This window comes from Botryllus schlosseri, chromosome 16, assembly GCF_051294905.1.
Source record: "Botryllus schlosseri isolate E-star chromosome 16, Bs_hap1, whole genome shotgun sequence".
NCBI classification, from domain to species: Eukaryota; Metazoa; Chordata; class Ascidiacea; order Stolidobranchia; family Styelidae; genus Botryllus; species Botryllus schlosseri.
The window spans coordinates 2,525,798-2,539,970 of NC_137251.1; the positions used below are offsets into that span (position 1 = coordinate 2,525,798).

At 43.0% G+C, this 14,173-nt stretch overlaps 1 protein-coding gene across 2 annotated transcripts; it reads right to left on the minus strand.

Moving 5' to 3' along the window:
• Positions 1–9,846, minus strand: LOC145458980 (metal-response element-binding transcription factor 2-like). 2 transcript variants are annotated; one of them, XM_080337494.1, is made up of 14 exons: positions 8,969–9,846; positions 7,766–7,985; positions 6,441–6,575; positions 5,480–5,565; positions 5,334–5,415; positions 4,165–4,276; positions 3,624–3,747; positions 3,443–3,516; positions 3,166–3,324; positions 3,011–3,104; positions 2,581–2,672; positions 2,416–2,518; positions 1,523–1,626; positions 1–715 (listed from the first exon to the last, which is right to left on the minus strand). In XM_080337494.1, the coding sequence occupies exons 1-14, from the start codon at positions 9,617–9,619 to the stop codon at positions 499–501; spliced, it is 2,253 nt and encodes a 750-aa protein (XP_080193620.1). In that variant the 5' UTR covers positions 9,620–9,846; the 3' UTR covers positions 1–498. The 2 variants fall into 2 exon arrangements, with proteins under 2 accessions (XP_080193620.1, XP_080193621.1); XM_080337495.1 differs by having other exon boundaries at positions 2,587–2,672; positions 8,969–9,843.
• Between the last annotated feature and the right edge of the window lie 4,327 nt (positions 9,847–14,173).

A 14,173-nucleotide genomic window follows, 5' to 3' on the forward strand; every position in this document is an offset into this window, starting at 1 on the left:
TGAAGATACGTTCGTTCTCTTTCACAAAGTATAAATATCCGATACTCCGCCAACTGGATGCATAATCAATTTTAGAAGACTATCCCCGAATAACAGTACATAATTTTCGCTAAAATCTCACCGAAAGCCCGCGACACAGGTCGACAGGCAGCCTGCTCCATCGAGGTTCAGGGCAAATAAATAACGATATCGGGAGCCGAGTGTCGTGTCTCTCAAGAGGAAAAATGCACTAAAACATAATCAAAAATTCGCGCGCAGCGGCTCTTTGTACACCGACGACCGATTAACATCTTCGGTGCGTAACGGGTAGGTACTAGGTAGTCGCACGCGAGTGTAGAACACGATAAAAACTCGCTATCCTGACGCCTACAAACAGTACGGTCATTCCCTAGCCACTGATTTCTCGCCTCTACGAGCCCTAGGACGCGGCTTAAAAACGTAGAACGCGCTCTTAGCGACGCAACAATCAAAATTCCCGGCACGAATCACGACAGCGACTCAAAACTTCTTCATCAGATCCAAATCGGACGCCGTGTAGCCTTCCCACTCGATGAGGTATTGCACGCGGCTGACGCCGTCTGGCCCGGAGACGGTTCTCTTGCCGAGAATGCGAAAACATTCGCCCGCGTTGACGCGCTGTTCGACGCCGAAGTATTTCGACACCGCTTCCTTGTAGGACTGCACGTCGGCGACTGCCTTGTCCGAACTCCAGGAGCTGCACGGAAAACGGTTTGGCCTTGACTTCGGGTGCATTTATTATAATCGATGATTATATACAATTTTGTAATAAATGTTGCAAGTTGCAATGAGAGTCTGCGACTCCGCGCTGTTAAACCCACCACGTGGAAGCATAACTAGTGAGGCGTAACACATATTCTGTGTCGTGATTAAGGCCAAGGCCCAGAAAGTGCAACAGTGAAGGAGTGTGGAACGATGGCATGTCACCTCGTTCACACAGAGATTGCAACAGTGGATGTGACCGCTCGCGAAAATCTTTTTCCCGAGGAAAATTGCTGTAGCCAAATTTTTTTCCACACTTTCATCACTGATTCAAGGCAAAATATTCAGCCCGCAGCTGGTCCCCACTACGGATTAAATCTGGTTTTAGTGTCTCATGGTACGTCTGAGGAGCAAAATCAGCAATGACGCTGAATTCCGGCCGTGACAACGCTTCCCCACCGGCACAGGGATATCTAATAAAACTACTAGAACTTCCAAGCCATCTATACTGCTGTAAAGAACAGCTTGAAATTGTAAATATAACGCTTGTAAAACAAGCGACGCATTAGCCGCAATCATCATATTGTCCAAATATTAGGCAGCAATATGTCCGTCGTTCCACAGACAGTGAGTCAAATCCGCTAGAACGGATGCGTTGCGACTACAACTACAGCAGATTACACATGTCGAAAAGGCTAGCCATGAAAAACACAACCCCCTGACGGGAATCTAAAACTTAGCATACACAAACATCACAAGACCCAGTACAAACCACACTAATCAAAATCAAGAGCGAACCCACCTAGTTGACGCCTTATCGCTCAGCACCGATGAATTACTCCTCCACAACTTGGGCGCGGCAAAACCATTTTCCGATACCTCGCCGGGAGACGATGTTTCCGGCAGCTAAAAAGCAGAAGTGAAAGTTTGCGTCGATGCCAAAAAATCTGAAGGTCGTTTTGACGCTTGCTTAGTGTCCGCTGCCAGGAGTAGTCAGTCCACAGCGATCGCGGACCGCATTCTTTGACGGAAGCTGGACAAGTTATAAATTGGGTTTGACTGACGGCAGTATGCTCATTGCTCACGTTCAAGATGTTGGGACATGGCTCTGAATAGGGCTGGGCTTAAAGTAGTATCGCTACTATGAAGTCACAACAAAGAATATATAACGACAATTCTACAGATTATTTCATATTTTTTCGAACTTAACAAACTGTAAGGAAAGTACCAGTAGCCGTCTCGACAAACTCGTGGTTTTAAGCGCGCGAGTTAAGTTCGAACTGTTCTGTTGGGATGTATACAATAATTTCATCGATATTTCGTGTAAACAATTTCGCGATCTCGTTAAAAACGATACTTCCTTAATGGCAAAAGTTGAGGAACTGCATATTATTCATGGGCCGAATCTGACAAATTAATTTTGATGGGGTTGTTTTTTTGCCCGTTTTCACAACTTTTGGTCACTTCTTTTTGTCATTTTTGCCAGTAATTACCAACAAAATGTAAAATATCGAACTCAAACGCAACAACTCTACTTTCGTTTTACTTGCTGACAAAATATGTCCTCTTCAGGGATTCTGAAAATACTGTAGGCCTATCTACGGTATCTCGTGAAAGGTAGTGTATTAACACTGAGAGAGAGAATTTATTTGTCATCGTAAAAGGTCATGCAACGCTACCGACTGTTAACCAAACCTTTCTTTTCCTGGCGCCTGTCTTGGAAGACGTGGACTTTCGTGAGTCGTCCCGGGCAGCCTTTGGACGTCCTCGCTTACGCCTTTCGGGCGGAGGCATATTACTGAACAGAAGGATACGTTTCGGATTAGCGTGGTGATAATTGGGACACAGCAAAAGTCATACTCATACGTGGCGGGCAGCTTGTCCGATTCGGATTCGGCAAAGTCGAAGAGACGGCTTTTGACCGTGTCTCCCGCCAATTTATGTCCGGGGACCTGAAATATATATATGAAGTTGAAGAGCTTCTTGGAGGTACAGAACTTCAATATACAATTGAGCAGCATATTCCTATTGAAATGAACCTAAATATTTTAGGCTGACACTCGTTAGGGGTAATCGTCAGCAACTTGCAGAGAATTGGAAATAACATTGTATATCAACAATTGTATCTCAAAATACGTCACTGGCATGAAATTTCGAATAATCGGGGCGACGAGATCGCTTAAGCTCAACCTTATAATGACCACGACCAAATTTCCTCATCCTTTATAATCATTAATCAAGCATCACTATTTCTAACAATATCTTGACCGTTCTTCCTCAGACAACTCACCGGTGTTCCGTTGACCTCCCCCTTTTCCAACGACCTGGGTGAAGACCCGTCAAATTGACACGGCCCCAGCTTTTTGAGGGGTGTCGGCGAATCGCTGTCAACACACACATAAACGGTGAACGCAAGAAATCATGTGTCTGTGACCCGAAACTTACCCGGTCGCAGCCGATCCGTTTCTCAAGTCCAACGACGCCAGCGTGTCCTCGGTGATCTCGCCGTGCGCAGGCAGCGGGACAGTGGTTGAAACGGGCGGCGATCTGTTACGCAACCCCCACGACACTTTCGACTTCTTTCCTTCGCCGCTGGACTGAAATCTGACAAAAAGCGTCAGTACACATGGGCACAATGGCATCACATTTAAGAGTCACACATTCGTAATCATAGCGCTCGCTACAATGTAAGCGTTTATCCGATAACATTAACCGTACATACCGACTTCTGTTATGTGTCATTACGTCTACAATTTTCTTTCGAAGGTTCGCACGCGTTCCCACCTCTTTCGCCATCTGCAAAACACGCACAAGTCAGTATACAGAAGAAATGTATAGTAATAAATGGCTGGCAAGACAGTATAAAAGTATATTACTGAGCGGAAGGAATAAATGCCATTTACCTCGCTTGTTAGGCGCAAAGAATCGACGTGTTTATTGAAGAAAACGATCATACTCTCGACGTCGTAGTACTTAATTTTCTTTGCTATCGTGATATTATACAATACGAGATGGACTACGTCAACCCTGTTAACGTAAGAGTATAATTAGCACACGTAACAACATTTCAGGACAATAAAATCAAATTTCCATGTAGTTACAGAAATTTTTGAGTTTACAAGGTTGTAAAATGGACGCCTCTGATAGCTCAAAATGATCAACAACATAAGTCAACTCAAATTATCCCGCTAGTTAGGACTGAGTATTGAACGCCCGAGGAAACGTTGGAAAATTTTGGCTCGTCCGCACCGAGTAGCATTTTGTTGAATAGCTATGACCTACTTTGAGGTTTTGACAGTTTTTTCAATATTTTGCGTTTTCAGACGGGCATAACCAGAGCTATTAGACTTGGAGTATAATGCAGTGAATACAGATCAATCGCTCACGTCTAAAACATTAAACATAAACTGCTCGCATGCACTCAAACGGTCACAATATGCTTACCATTTCATGGGCAGTCTTTTGATGAATTCATTGCCTTCGTTGCAGACGGAACAAACAAACAAAAAGAAACGGTCTCCGTACAAGATCGGAGAGTCCAGGCATTGCAGACACGCTGTGGACACAAAACAATTGAGGAATAGATGGAGAGATCAGTAAGATAACCAGGACACGACAAAATTGAGTGGCTGGAAATTTAATTACGAGCCGACTATCAAGCTAGAAGTTATGTCGAGAATTCAAATATCACCAAAGGGTACAAAGCCAAGTTACATATCAACAAAAAATCATCTGGTAATTTTTGATCACGATCATTTCATGGAACTTTGCTCTGGCTCAATTTACATTAAACAGAATTGTTGTTACCATGGATATACGTAACAACGTGCCAAATGTTTGTATGCTCAGTTATGACGAACCAAGGTTTCACGGCTCCTACGGTCGTATGGAAGTGTCAAATCTGTATTTCTACATGGTAACATCAGTGTGAATTGCGACGGTCTAAAAATTTAGTTACCGTACTCAAAAAATCGACTCTGAGTAGCAAGAGTAGTCATCTTGAATAATTACAATCCATAATTGACTCGGATTCAAGTATCTAAATTGTTTTGCCTGTGCCTCACACTCACACAAGTCATAACACTTTAATTATTGTTTTGCTTACATAATTAGCACATCAATATGGCTACGCTTTTTATTATAGATACATCTTGGCAACAAATACCAGTGATTATTGCACTTCACATTAATGTTCTCATAATTTAATTAGTAAAAGGTTAGACTAGGCTGGTAAATGAGATTTCAAAATTTTACCGACTATTCGATCACAGGCACAATACCAACAAGCTCACAAACTATATCCGACATTCACAGCCCTCAAAAACAACCATTTCGAGACATAGTGCTCACTGCTCAGTGACAGAATAGAAAATCCTTCAATCGAGCTTTTGAGTTAGCCGCGAAATCTCAGTATGGCTATTCTGCCAAGGATATTTTCCGTCTCCATGAATGTCTAAATCAACAATGGGAACTGCTTGCTTCCGAACCTCACATTTGAAAATTCCAATAGCATCAACCAGATAGCATATGCATGTTTCACGTCTGCACATCAATAAGTAGCGAACATTGATCTACTCTAATCCACAGAATCAAAATACAAACAAAAGAATTACCTTCATGGAACCATTGAGTACAACGAGCGCATTGTAGCATCTTCAAGTACCAATCGCCCGGACCACCACAGTAGCAATATTTCTAGTAAAACCGCATGTTAGAGAACGGCATCCAAATCATTGTACGGTAATTGGCACCAATTTACCTCTTCATCATTGATCTTGTGTGCCTTATTCCACGTCAATGAGTGCAGATCGTAGGGGAACACGCGTTTCATTTGCTTCATGATTTCTACAGTAACATCAGCACTTAATAACCAGGATACCCAATGCTAGTTAATGGTGAAAAAGTTCAGGGCATCAAAATAAGTAGTAGTATCGGAAGCAGTCGGAAATTACACATGCAGAAGACATTCCACGAGATTTAACGCTTATAAATAGAAACTAATATATAAGAGCTGAAATTGTTAGCGAGTCCAATCTCAAATTGAAAACGCAAATCCCCGACTGGATGCCGAATATAAAGCAGGACTATTACAAAAATATAATTTTGGGTTCTGATATAAAGCAAAATTGGGACAGTTTCACTCTTGAAGAAAATTATGCAAATATATTGATATTGATAAACTATATACTTGAGAAGTATTTCATAGTTTTGATTAAAGAGAATTACTTGATTGCTGACCATGACCAACTCTTAATAACATAGTAATGTTTTGACCGCTGTGCGGGCTAAAACCATCCTCAAGACAAGCACACAAACAAGCAGATATTGTGCAACAAATGCACAACTAATCACAGTTCAAAGCAACAAATTTTCGCCTTTTGATAAATAGATGACATATCAAAAGCAATAGAATCGAATGTTTGCGCCAACGATGTTATGGCAAGACCTGTCTTGCAACACAAAATATTAATCATTACAAGATAAGCATCTAGGTCAGTGAAGGGACATGGGACAAAATAGCCAAACAATCAGACTTTTAGTTCAAAACACAACCCACCCTACACTGGCAGGCTACCACGGCATCATATACACTCCATCCCTCAAACCTAGACCTTATACAAGTAGCAATGACGATTGATCTATAGTAAAAGTCATATTTTCAGAGGAAGTCTAAGAAATAGCAGTACACTGGAAGATAGTAAACAATATTAAAAACATACCTCCCAATCCATGCTTGACAGCGCCTCCTCGTTTAACGCATGCAGAAAATACACAGTTCCTGCACTGCCAAGGAACTTCCTCGTCCTTGAGCACATTATCATCAATATGAGGTAGATGACAGAGCTGGTGATAGCCTAAAATAGTAAAAGCATGAAAGGTACACAATACAACATTTCCCGTGAATTGTTGTTTTGCCAGGGTTGTAATGACTCGAGTGACGATTTTCTGATGACTCGGGTCATTTTCTCAAAATACCGAAATCACTCGACTCGAGACAATCTGTGTCTTGACTCGACTTGGACTCGAGTCATTGCGCATGACTCGAAACAAGTCATATGACCCGAGACTCAGACTGCCAAGTCCGACATTTCATTGTAATTTCGAAGAATAGTAAAGTAACCACCCTATTGGTACTGGTACTTGAAAATGTGACCTGAAACTGCTAAAAGTGAGAAAAATTAGTATACTATAAATGCGAACCATTCAATATCACCAAGCAGTTATAAAAAGTGGGTTTAACAATACTTTAACTGGAAACTTGGACTCGGTCTCGAGTCATAATACCATGACTCGGTGATGAATTGAAAATGATTCGACTTGACTCGAGTCAAAACTATAAAAGTGAGATTGACTTGAGACTCGGAGCCTTGTGACTTGGTTACAACCGTGCTCTGCTCTATAATATTCTGAATGTTGTGTAACCTTGAAGTTACTGACACGTGCGTTTGATTTGTCGACTATAAAGGTTGCAATAAAGCCATGATCACCAATACATTGCTCTACCTGTTAAAGCTCTGCTCTCATGTTTCTGAACGATTTCCATGAGCTACAATGCCAGGATTGTCTGTCAGAAATGACGCAAGGCAAATTCAGACATGCATTGATGCAACCAGGATTAGAACTTGGGAAGGAGAGAACAAATTTCAGCAATGACATGACATCAAGGTTCCTAACACCACTGAGTTCACAATGACCAAGTCCAAATATTGTAAGGGGTTGAGTACACTACAAGCGGAAAAGAGTGCTTACTGCTTTTCAATACACACTAGCTAGTAGCTACACTAGTGAATGCAACTATGTGCTCGAGAGTGATATAATTAATACATTGAACAAAGAAAAACTAAAAAAAAGCACATCAATAACCCCCACTGTGTGCTGGAATGATAGGTTGATCCTCCGGTGACTAATAACTCATCATTACTTTAATTATCATTATTGACGCGAAATGTAATCGCTCTCGCAGACAAGACATACACATTTAGACCTACTATGTTAACCTTTCTCAAGTGATACTGAAACCAGCACTAACAGTGAATTAGAATACCTTGTCCACATTTGTCGCACAGCACAATCTCGTTCGGTGGTTCGGACTTTCCACCTCTGCATAGAACGCAAGTTACATCGGACTCCACCTCTTCGCCCTTCGGCACATGCTTCTCGTCATCGGAAGCGGACTCTTCGATATGGTGGAGATCTTTGAAATGCACCCAAAAGCGAGAATCGTCTTCAAACTTCATCTGACACTGCAGCTTGTGATCGTACACCTGGTGATGAAAAATTGAACGATGTAATCGTTCCTGGATGTGAAAGATATTCGGTGTTCAATTCAAAACTGGGAGACATTTTTGTTTTTGATTCGGCCTGCCGTAAGCATGAATATTATCAAAACTTCAATGAGGTAGGAAACTGAAAGTTTGAATCTTGGGGACACACTTGTAACCTGCATCTAGAACCCACTTACATATAGTAGTACCAAAACGTAATATATTGCAATGAATGGTAACTTTTATATGATCAATGCCAAGGTAATGATGACGCTCAATTTCAAAAGTATCATGAAAATGCGATGGAAAAACTTTGGAAGGTGCACAGCAAGTTTTCGGCCCTACCGCAACCAATAAAATATGAGACGCAGCAAAACGGCTTTGTCCGTACTGCAAAAATAGCAAAACTAATAGGTAGACCCATTAGTGTCATTATTAAAACTGCAAATAATAACAGAGCCTCTCAAACTTTGAGACGCTACTCCCTAAAAATACAATTTGACAAATCTGTCCCTACCCTTGAATGAAATCAATAGACGATGAATTCACAAATCCAAATTTTTCATGCCACATATAGGTGACCTTCGCTTTAGTTTGATTCATTCGATTAGCCTGAAAAAATGTGGGCGATGACAGCAGAACATTCGTGACGGCAGTTCCTGCATAAACGCATTCCTTTCTCTACCAGTTTTGACAGTCAATCTTTCGACGTTTCAGATATAGATGATAGGTTACACCCGTTACGGGTTGAGAACTCTATAGTAAATCGATAGAAAACTATCATCGTAATTTGAGTTGAATTCTGCAGATCGTTTACATGATTGCTTCATTTCCTATAAAGATGGACGAATCAATTTTTGGAGGATAACTAATCATAAATCAATGAAAGAGGCATTGAAAAGATAACATCACATCATGATGCCCACTAAGGACAGCATTCAACAACAGACCTATAGAGCGTAAATCAGTTAATTTGGACTCACATCGCAAATAACGCCAAGATAGTAAAGACCATCAGACCATCTTGCCAGTAATTCTTGCCCGACTTTGTACCGTCCAAACATTTTCCTGTACATGTTGATACTCGCTGCATGCATCCTCGATCCAGCAATGGCAGCCGCTTGTGTGTTCGCAACTTCATGAGGTCTCGCATTCCGAGATTTCAATGGACTTGTATTAGTGTCATTCTGGGTGTTGCCCTTTGGACAGCCATTCTCAACCACTGGACAAACCAATGCACCAGATGAGCCGTTAAGTCTGCCACGAAGATCGTCAGACAGTTGTACTTTCTTGTCCCCATCCATCGGAAGATAACAAATGTTTACTTGTGGTGAGGATATGACATTGTTTTTCCAATTTTTCAATGTTGAAGAAGTGATCCTTCCCACATCAAGCAACCTGGAAGACTCGGTTTTATCGGATTGGTTCGCATCCTTATTAGCAGCGGCGAGTGTTACCGAATGTGAGGTTGACATGCGTGGAGTGTTTTTATTTCTGACCATAGTTTTAGATTGCTGTTCATTCACAGCATTATATCCTAAAGTTAGAAGTAATATACAGTTGAAGTAGATATCGATATTCTGTTGTCTGCTAAAATATGAAACGTACCCGACCTGTTTCACCTGACAACTCATGATAATAACGTACAACTCTATGCTCAACAGCTCGAAGTGACCCACAATGCAACGCGTTACTATAACCCGTGCACCACCAGTACTTCAACGTCAATATACGGTACTTATTGCGCAGTTACTTTACTACACGTTAATAGTTATATCATATTTGTCACGATACGGTTCGCAGTTATAGCCAAATCATGGGTTATCCGCTACAAAATGGAGAAAGAAAGCAGCACTCGTCATTTCCCGCGTATTCCTGGCACATCTGGTCATCCGACGAAGACCAACTTCAGCTGCCATCTTGCGGTTTTGGCGACCATCATTCTGACTCGAAATATCAACAACGTAATTTCGATGTCGTTTACAACTAATTTCATCCGGTTTCCATATGCTCCTCTTGCAGACCGCGGCCAAGCTGTTCGACCGAGTGCTGCTCCTTCGGATACGTGAGCAAGCAAGCAAGCAAGCAAGCTCCTGAATAGTGTAGTGGTTACGATAAGCGCCCAGCACGCAGGCGACCCGCGTTCGATTCCCGTCGGAGGTTTATCTGGGCTCCTCTTCCCCTGCCGTTGCCGTTCTTACGGCGACAAAAGAGCCCAGAAAAAGACCCGACGAAAGAAAGCACTCACAATGAATGGAAAAGAACTAGTAGAAAGGGCCGCGGCTTCAAAGAGATCAACATCGAAAAAAAGAACTGTGACATCGGGCACTCTAGGCCGAGGTGGATATTAGAGTAAAGGATCGCTACTGATGCGTGTCGTTCTACATCCACCTATCTGTTCATGACATCGCATTGTGTCTTATCGCATTGTACATTGTGTGTGACTTGTTCAGATAAAAATATAACCCAACCATGTTATGTTATGTTATGTCCAGAATGGATTTCGACCATCCCGCGGTACAACAGAGCATATCCTGGCACTGCGCACAATCATTGACGCCTGCCGCTCACACAAAAAGAATGTCGTGGCTGTCTTTGTTGACTTTACGAAAGCTTTCGACTCGGCGAAGATCGGCGAAGATCCTCAGATTCTATGGAATTCTTGAGGTGATAAGGTACGCTATTATGGCACTCTACATTGACACACGAGCGCGAGTCCGAACAGATGACGGCCCAAGCAGTGATTTTACCACTTCGGCTGGCGTGCTTCAAGGTGACACCTTGGCACCATTCTTGTTCGTGATAATCCTTGACTTCGTGCTACGAACGGCCTTCCCGGACAAATCGGACTTCTTTGAATGGCGGCCACGGCAATTAAGGAACGCGTATGCGTACGACTCGCGAGGCTAACCACGTAGGTATTCTTGCCTACGCAGACGACCTCGCCTTGATTGCCCCGAATACCGCATCGGCACAGCGCCTCATCAACCAACTAGAGGCCGCGGCCGCTCTTATTGGCCTCCAGATCAATGTCAAGAAAACTGAGGTTCTGGCCATACCAGCTCTGTCGGAGAACGCGACACCAATTCAACTGGGAGAAGTCAGGCCCAAGAATGTCAAGAGCTTTATATACCTTGGTATTGACGTCGCGGACCCCGGAAAAGCACTGAAGGCGATGCAAGCAAAGGCCTGGGGCGCGGCAAGACGGCTACATTGCCTCTTCCACTCAAGTGCCTCACCCCAGCTCAAGACCCGCATTTTCAGTGCCACTGTCGAGCAGGTTCTTCTATACCAGTAGTTCCCAACCTTTTTCGACTCATCGCCCCCTTTTGAAGCTCCACACCGATCATCGCCCCCCAAATATTGGGAGCCGAAAAACAGCACTTCGTCAGCACTAAAAGACGCACATGATTTCATATTGGTATTTCTTGACTCGCAAATAATTTTTTCCTTGCGGGATGGCATTTGTCATGTAGGCTAGGGTTAAGGTCGCCAGGACAGAAACATTCGTCGCCAGCCATTGAGGCGCCTGTGGACAATTAAACATATATGTATTTTGTATATATATCGAAGTTCTCGGTCTTCTCGCTGCTGATCGTTCTGGCACACTTCTCGGAGTCGCATGTTACATGGCCTCCAACTTCATATGTATTGGTGCGTCGTGGCGCAGTAATGGCCGACGACGAAGTCTTCCATTTGCATAAATCATGCGTATTTTTGTTGGGTGATGGGGACCCCAACATCAAGATACATGAAGATATTAAATCGCGCGCAGAGCGAAAAATTTTTGAAAAAGTCGCACGAATTTCTAAAAAATTAGTCTATCATTCATGTTAATTCATAAATAATTTTGGGCTTCCTTCGATATCTGGCCCCCACCTCCAATTGAGGGGTTGGGGGTGCGGTAGCCATTTTAACGGGCTATCGCTCCCCTATCGCTCCCTTCGTAGTCTTCACCCCCTATCGCCCCCTTCGTCCGTTTTCGCCCCCCTATCGCCCCCTTCGTTATTTTCGCCCCCCTAGACCGCCAAATCGCCCCCTGGGGGGCGATATCGCCCACGTTGGGAACCACTGTTCTATACGGAATAGAGGCACTCACGCTGACTGGCTAAGACACTCAACGCCAACTACGATGCACTCCTCCGCTACGCACTCGGCATCCGCCACCAGGAGCACATCCACCAATGCTCTGCGCAAACTCACAAAAACGGTCCCATGCCGTTTGCTGGCTGCTGAACGAATCTTCAGCCTAATCGGTCATCTAGTGCGGCATCAAGACGATCAACCAGCCGCCGCCATCATCAACAACATTCCGACGGAGCCATGGCGCAGGGGTGGCTGGAATAGAACCACATGGCGCTCGACAATAGAGACCGAGCTAACGCAACGCGGGCTAGCGCTCGAAGACGCCCACGACCGCCCACGTTGGAGGCGCTTAACAAGGCCCCAAACTGATTATCTTGATGTTCTTTTGTTTCCTGTTTTCTTTTGCCCTTTTATTTAATTGAAAGTCGATAGCCTATATATATTATACATTTAACGCCAATGATATGGATAAATACAGGGCCTAGAGCAAGTGTGTCAAACTCAACTTGAATCGCGGGCCGGATACAAACCTTCAGATTGCTCACGGACCGCACTATTATTATTATTATTATTATTAATGATGAGTTTTAAGTGGCGCGTGTCGCCGTTTCCGACCTTGTGCACCACGGACAAAATATGTTATCAAGGATCGAGTTTTGGTGCTCTGGGACATAGGCTTATAATAAATTTCCAACTATATAAACTTTCAAACTATATATACAAGTTACATGCAATAATAAACTCGGCGACCGGCGTAAATAATTGCGGCATAGTAAGTAAATTGGTTAAAGTAAGCGGTACATTGAGCGTGGTACACCGCACTATCCATCAATCAGTTTTAATAATATTTTCATCGTTTCAAAACATCACAAGACTGCGATACAATGAAAAGATAGGAAGGTGTCGAAACAACTTAGAGTAGCCTTTAAGATCAGACACCCACCTTAGCCTGGGCGAAGTAAAGAAGAGGCGTGCACAGTTGCACATTGCACACTGAATGAAAAGTAATGCAGAGAATATAAGACGCAAGCGACAAAATGAGCTGGCATGTGGCGGAGGGCGAGGTCGATGTTAGGCCGCGGTCCGGTAATCCTGAAGGCTGGCTAGTATTCTAGTATACTAGTCAAATGATTCCAAAATATTACCTCAAAACTCTTGCCTTGCCCTTGATTTTCATTTGAATATTTTATTATCAAGCCTATGCACTGCACATTGCACATAATAGAATATTACATTAAATTGCGGATCATAGGGGTTCTATTCTAGCTACAGCGTTATTCGCAAACAATGGAATTATGCAATAATACGATGACAGAGGCTCTCTCGATGATATGAGTTGTCTGACCCTTTGTTTTAGTCGTCTGTACAGTGTACAGCAGGGGTGGGCAAACTACGGCCCGCGGGCCGCATGCGGCCCGCCACACCGTTCTGTGCGGCCCGCGAGAGTCAAAAGAAACTTTTTAAAAATATTGATAAAATCCGTACTAAAAATCGAAATAATGCAGGGACTTAATTAAACTTTTTCTTAGTATATTTCACCATGATAATTTGAAGACAGTGGTTCTAAAACTGGGGTGCGCCCCCCTCCACTGAAAAAATTTTTCGCGCTCCGCGCGATTCTCATTCCCGTCATGATTGTTACTGTGTATTTAGTCTAAATTTCATATTGAAAAATTCCTGATCCACATTCGTAACCTTCCGTGCCATCTAACTATCTGTTAGGTTTGCTAGCACCCTATAGTTGCGTTTTGTGATATTACGATAAGGGTGGCGCGAAATTTTTCACCATCATAAGGGGGGGGCATGTCACAAAAAATTTGAGAGCCACTGTTTTAAGGTAAATACTTTCTTACTTTATGTTTAATTTCTGACGCGACAGCCCGATCCCAAGGCCCACGCAGTTTGAAAGGTTTCAACTATATACTAAACATCACAGAAATCCTAAACGAAATTGATGTAACTCGGATAACGAGTGGGATTTCATATTGGCCACTTCAGTTTTAATTATTTCAGTGATGTGCTTATACAAACGATTTACGCGTGTCTTAGGTAGATTCGTTCTCTGTATGCGTAGAATTGGGGTATTTATATTTTATCCACAC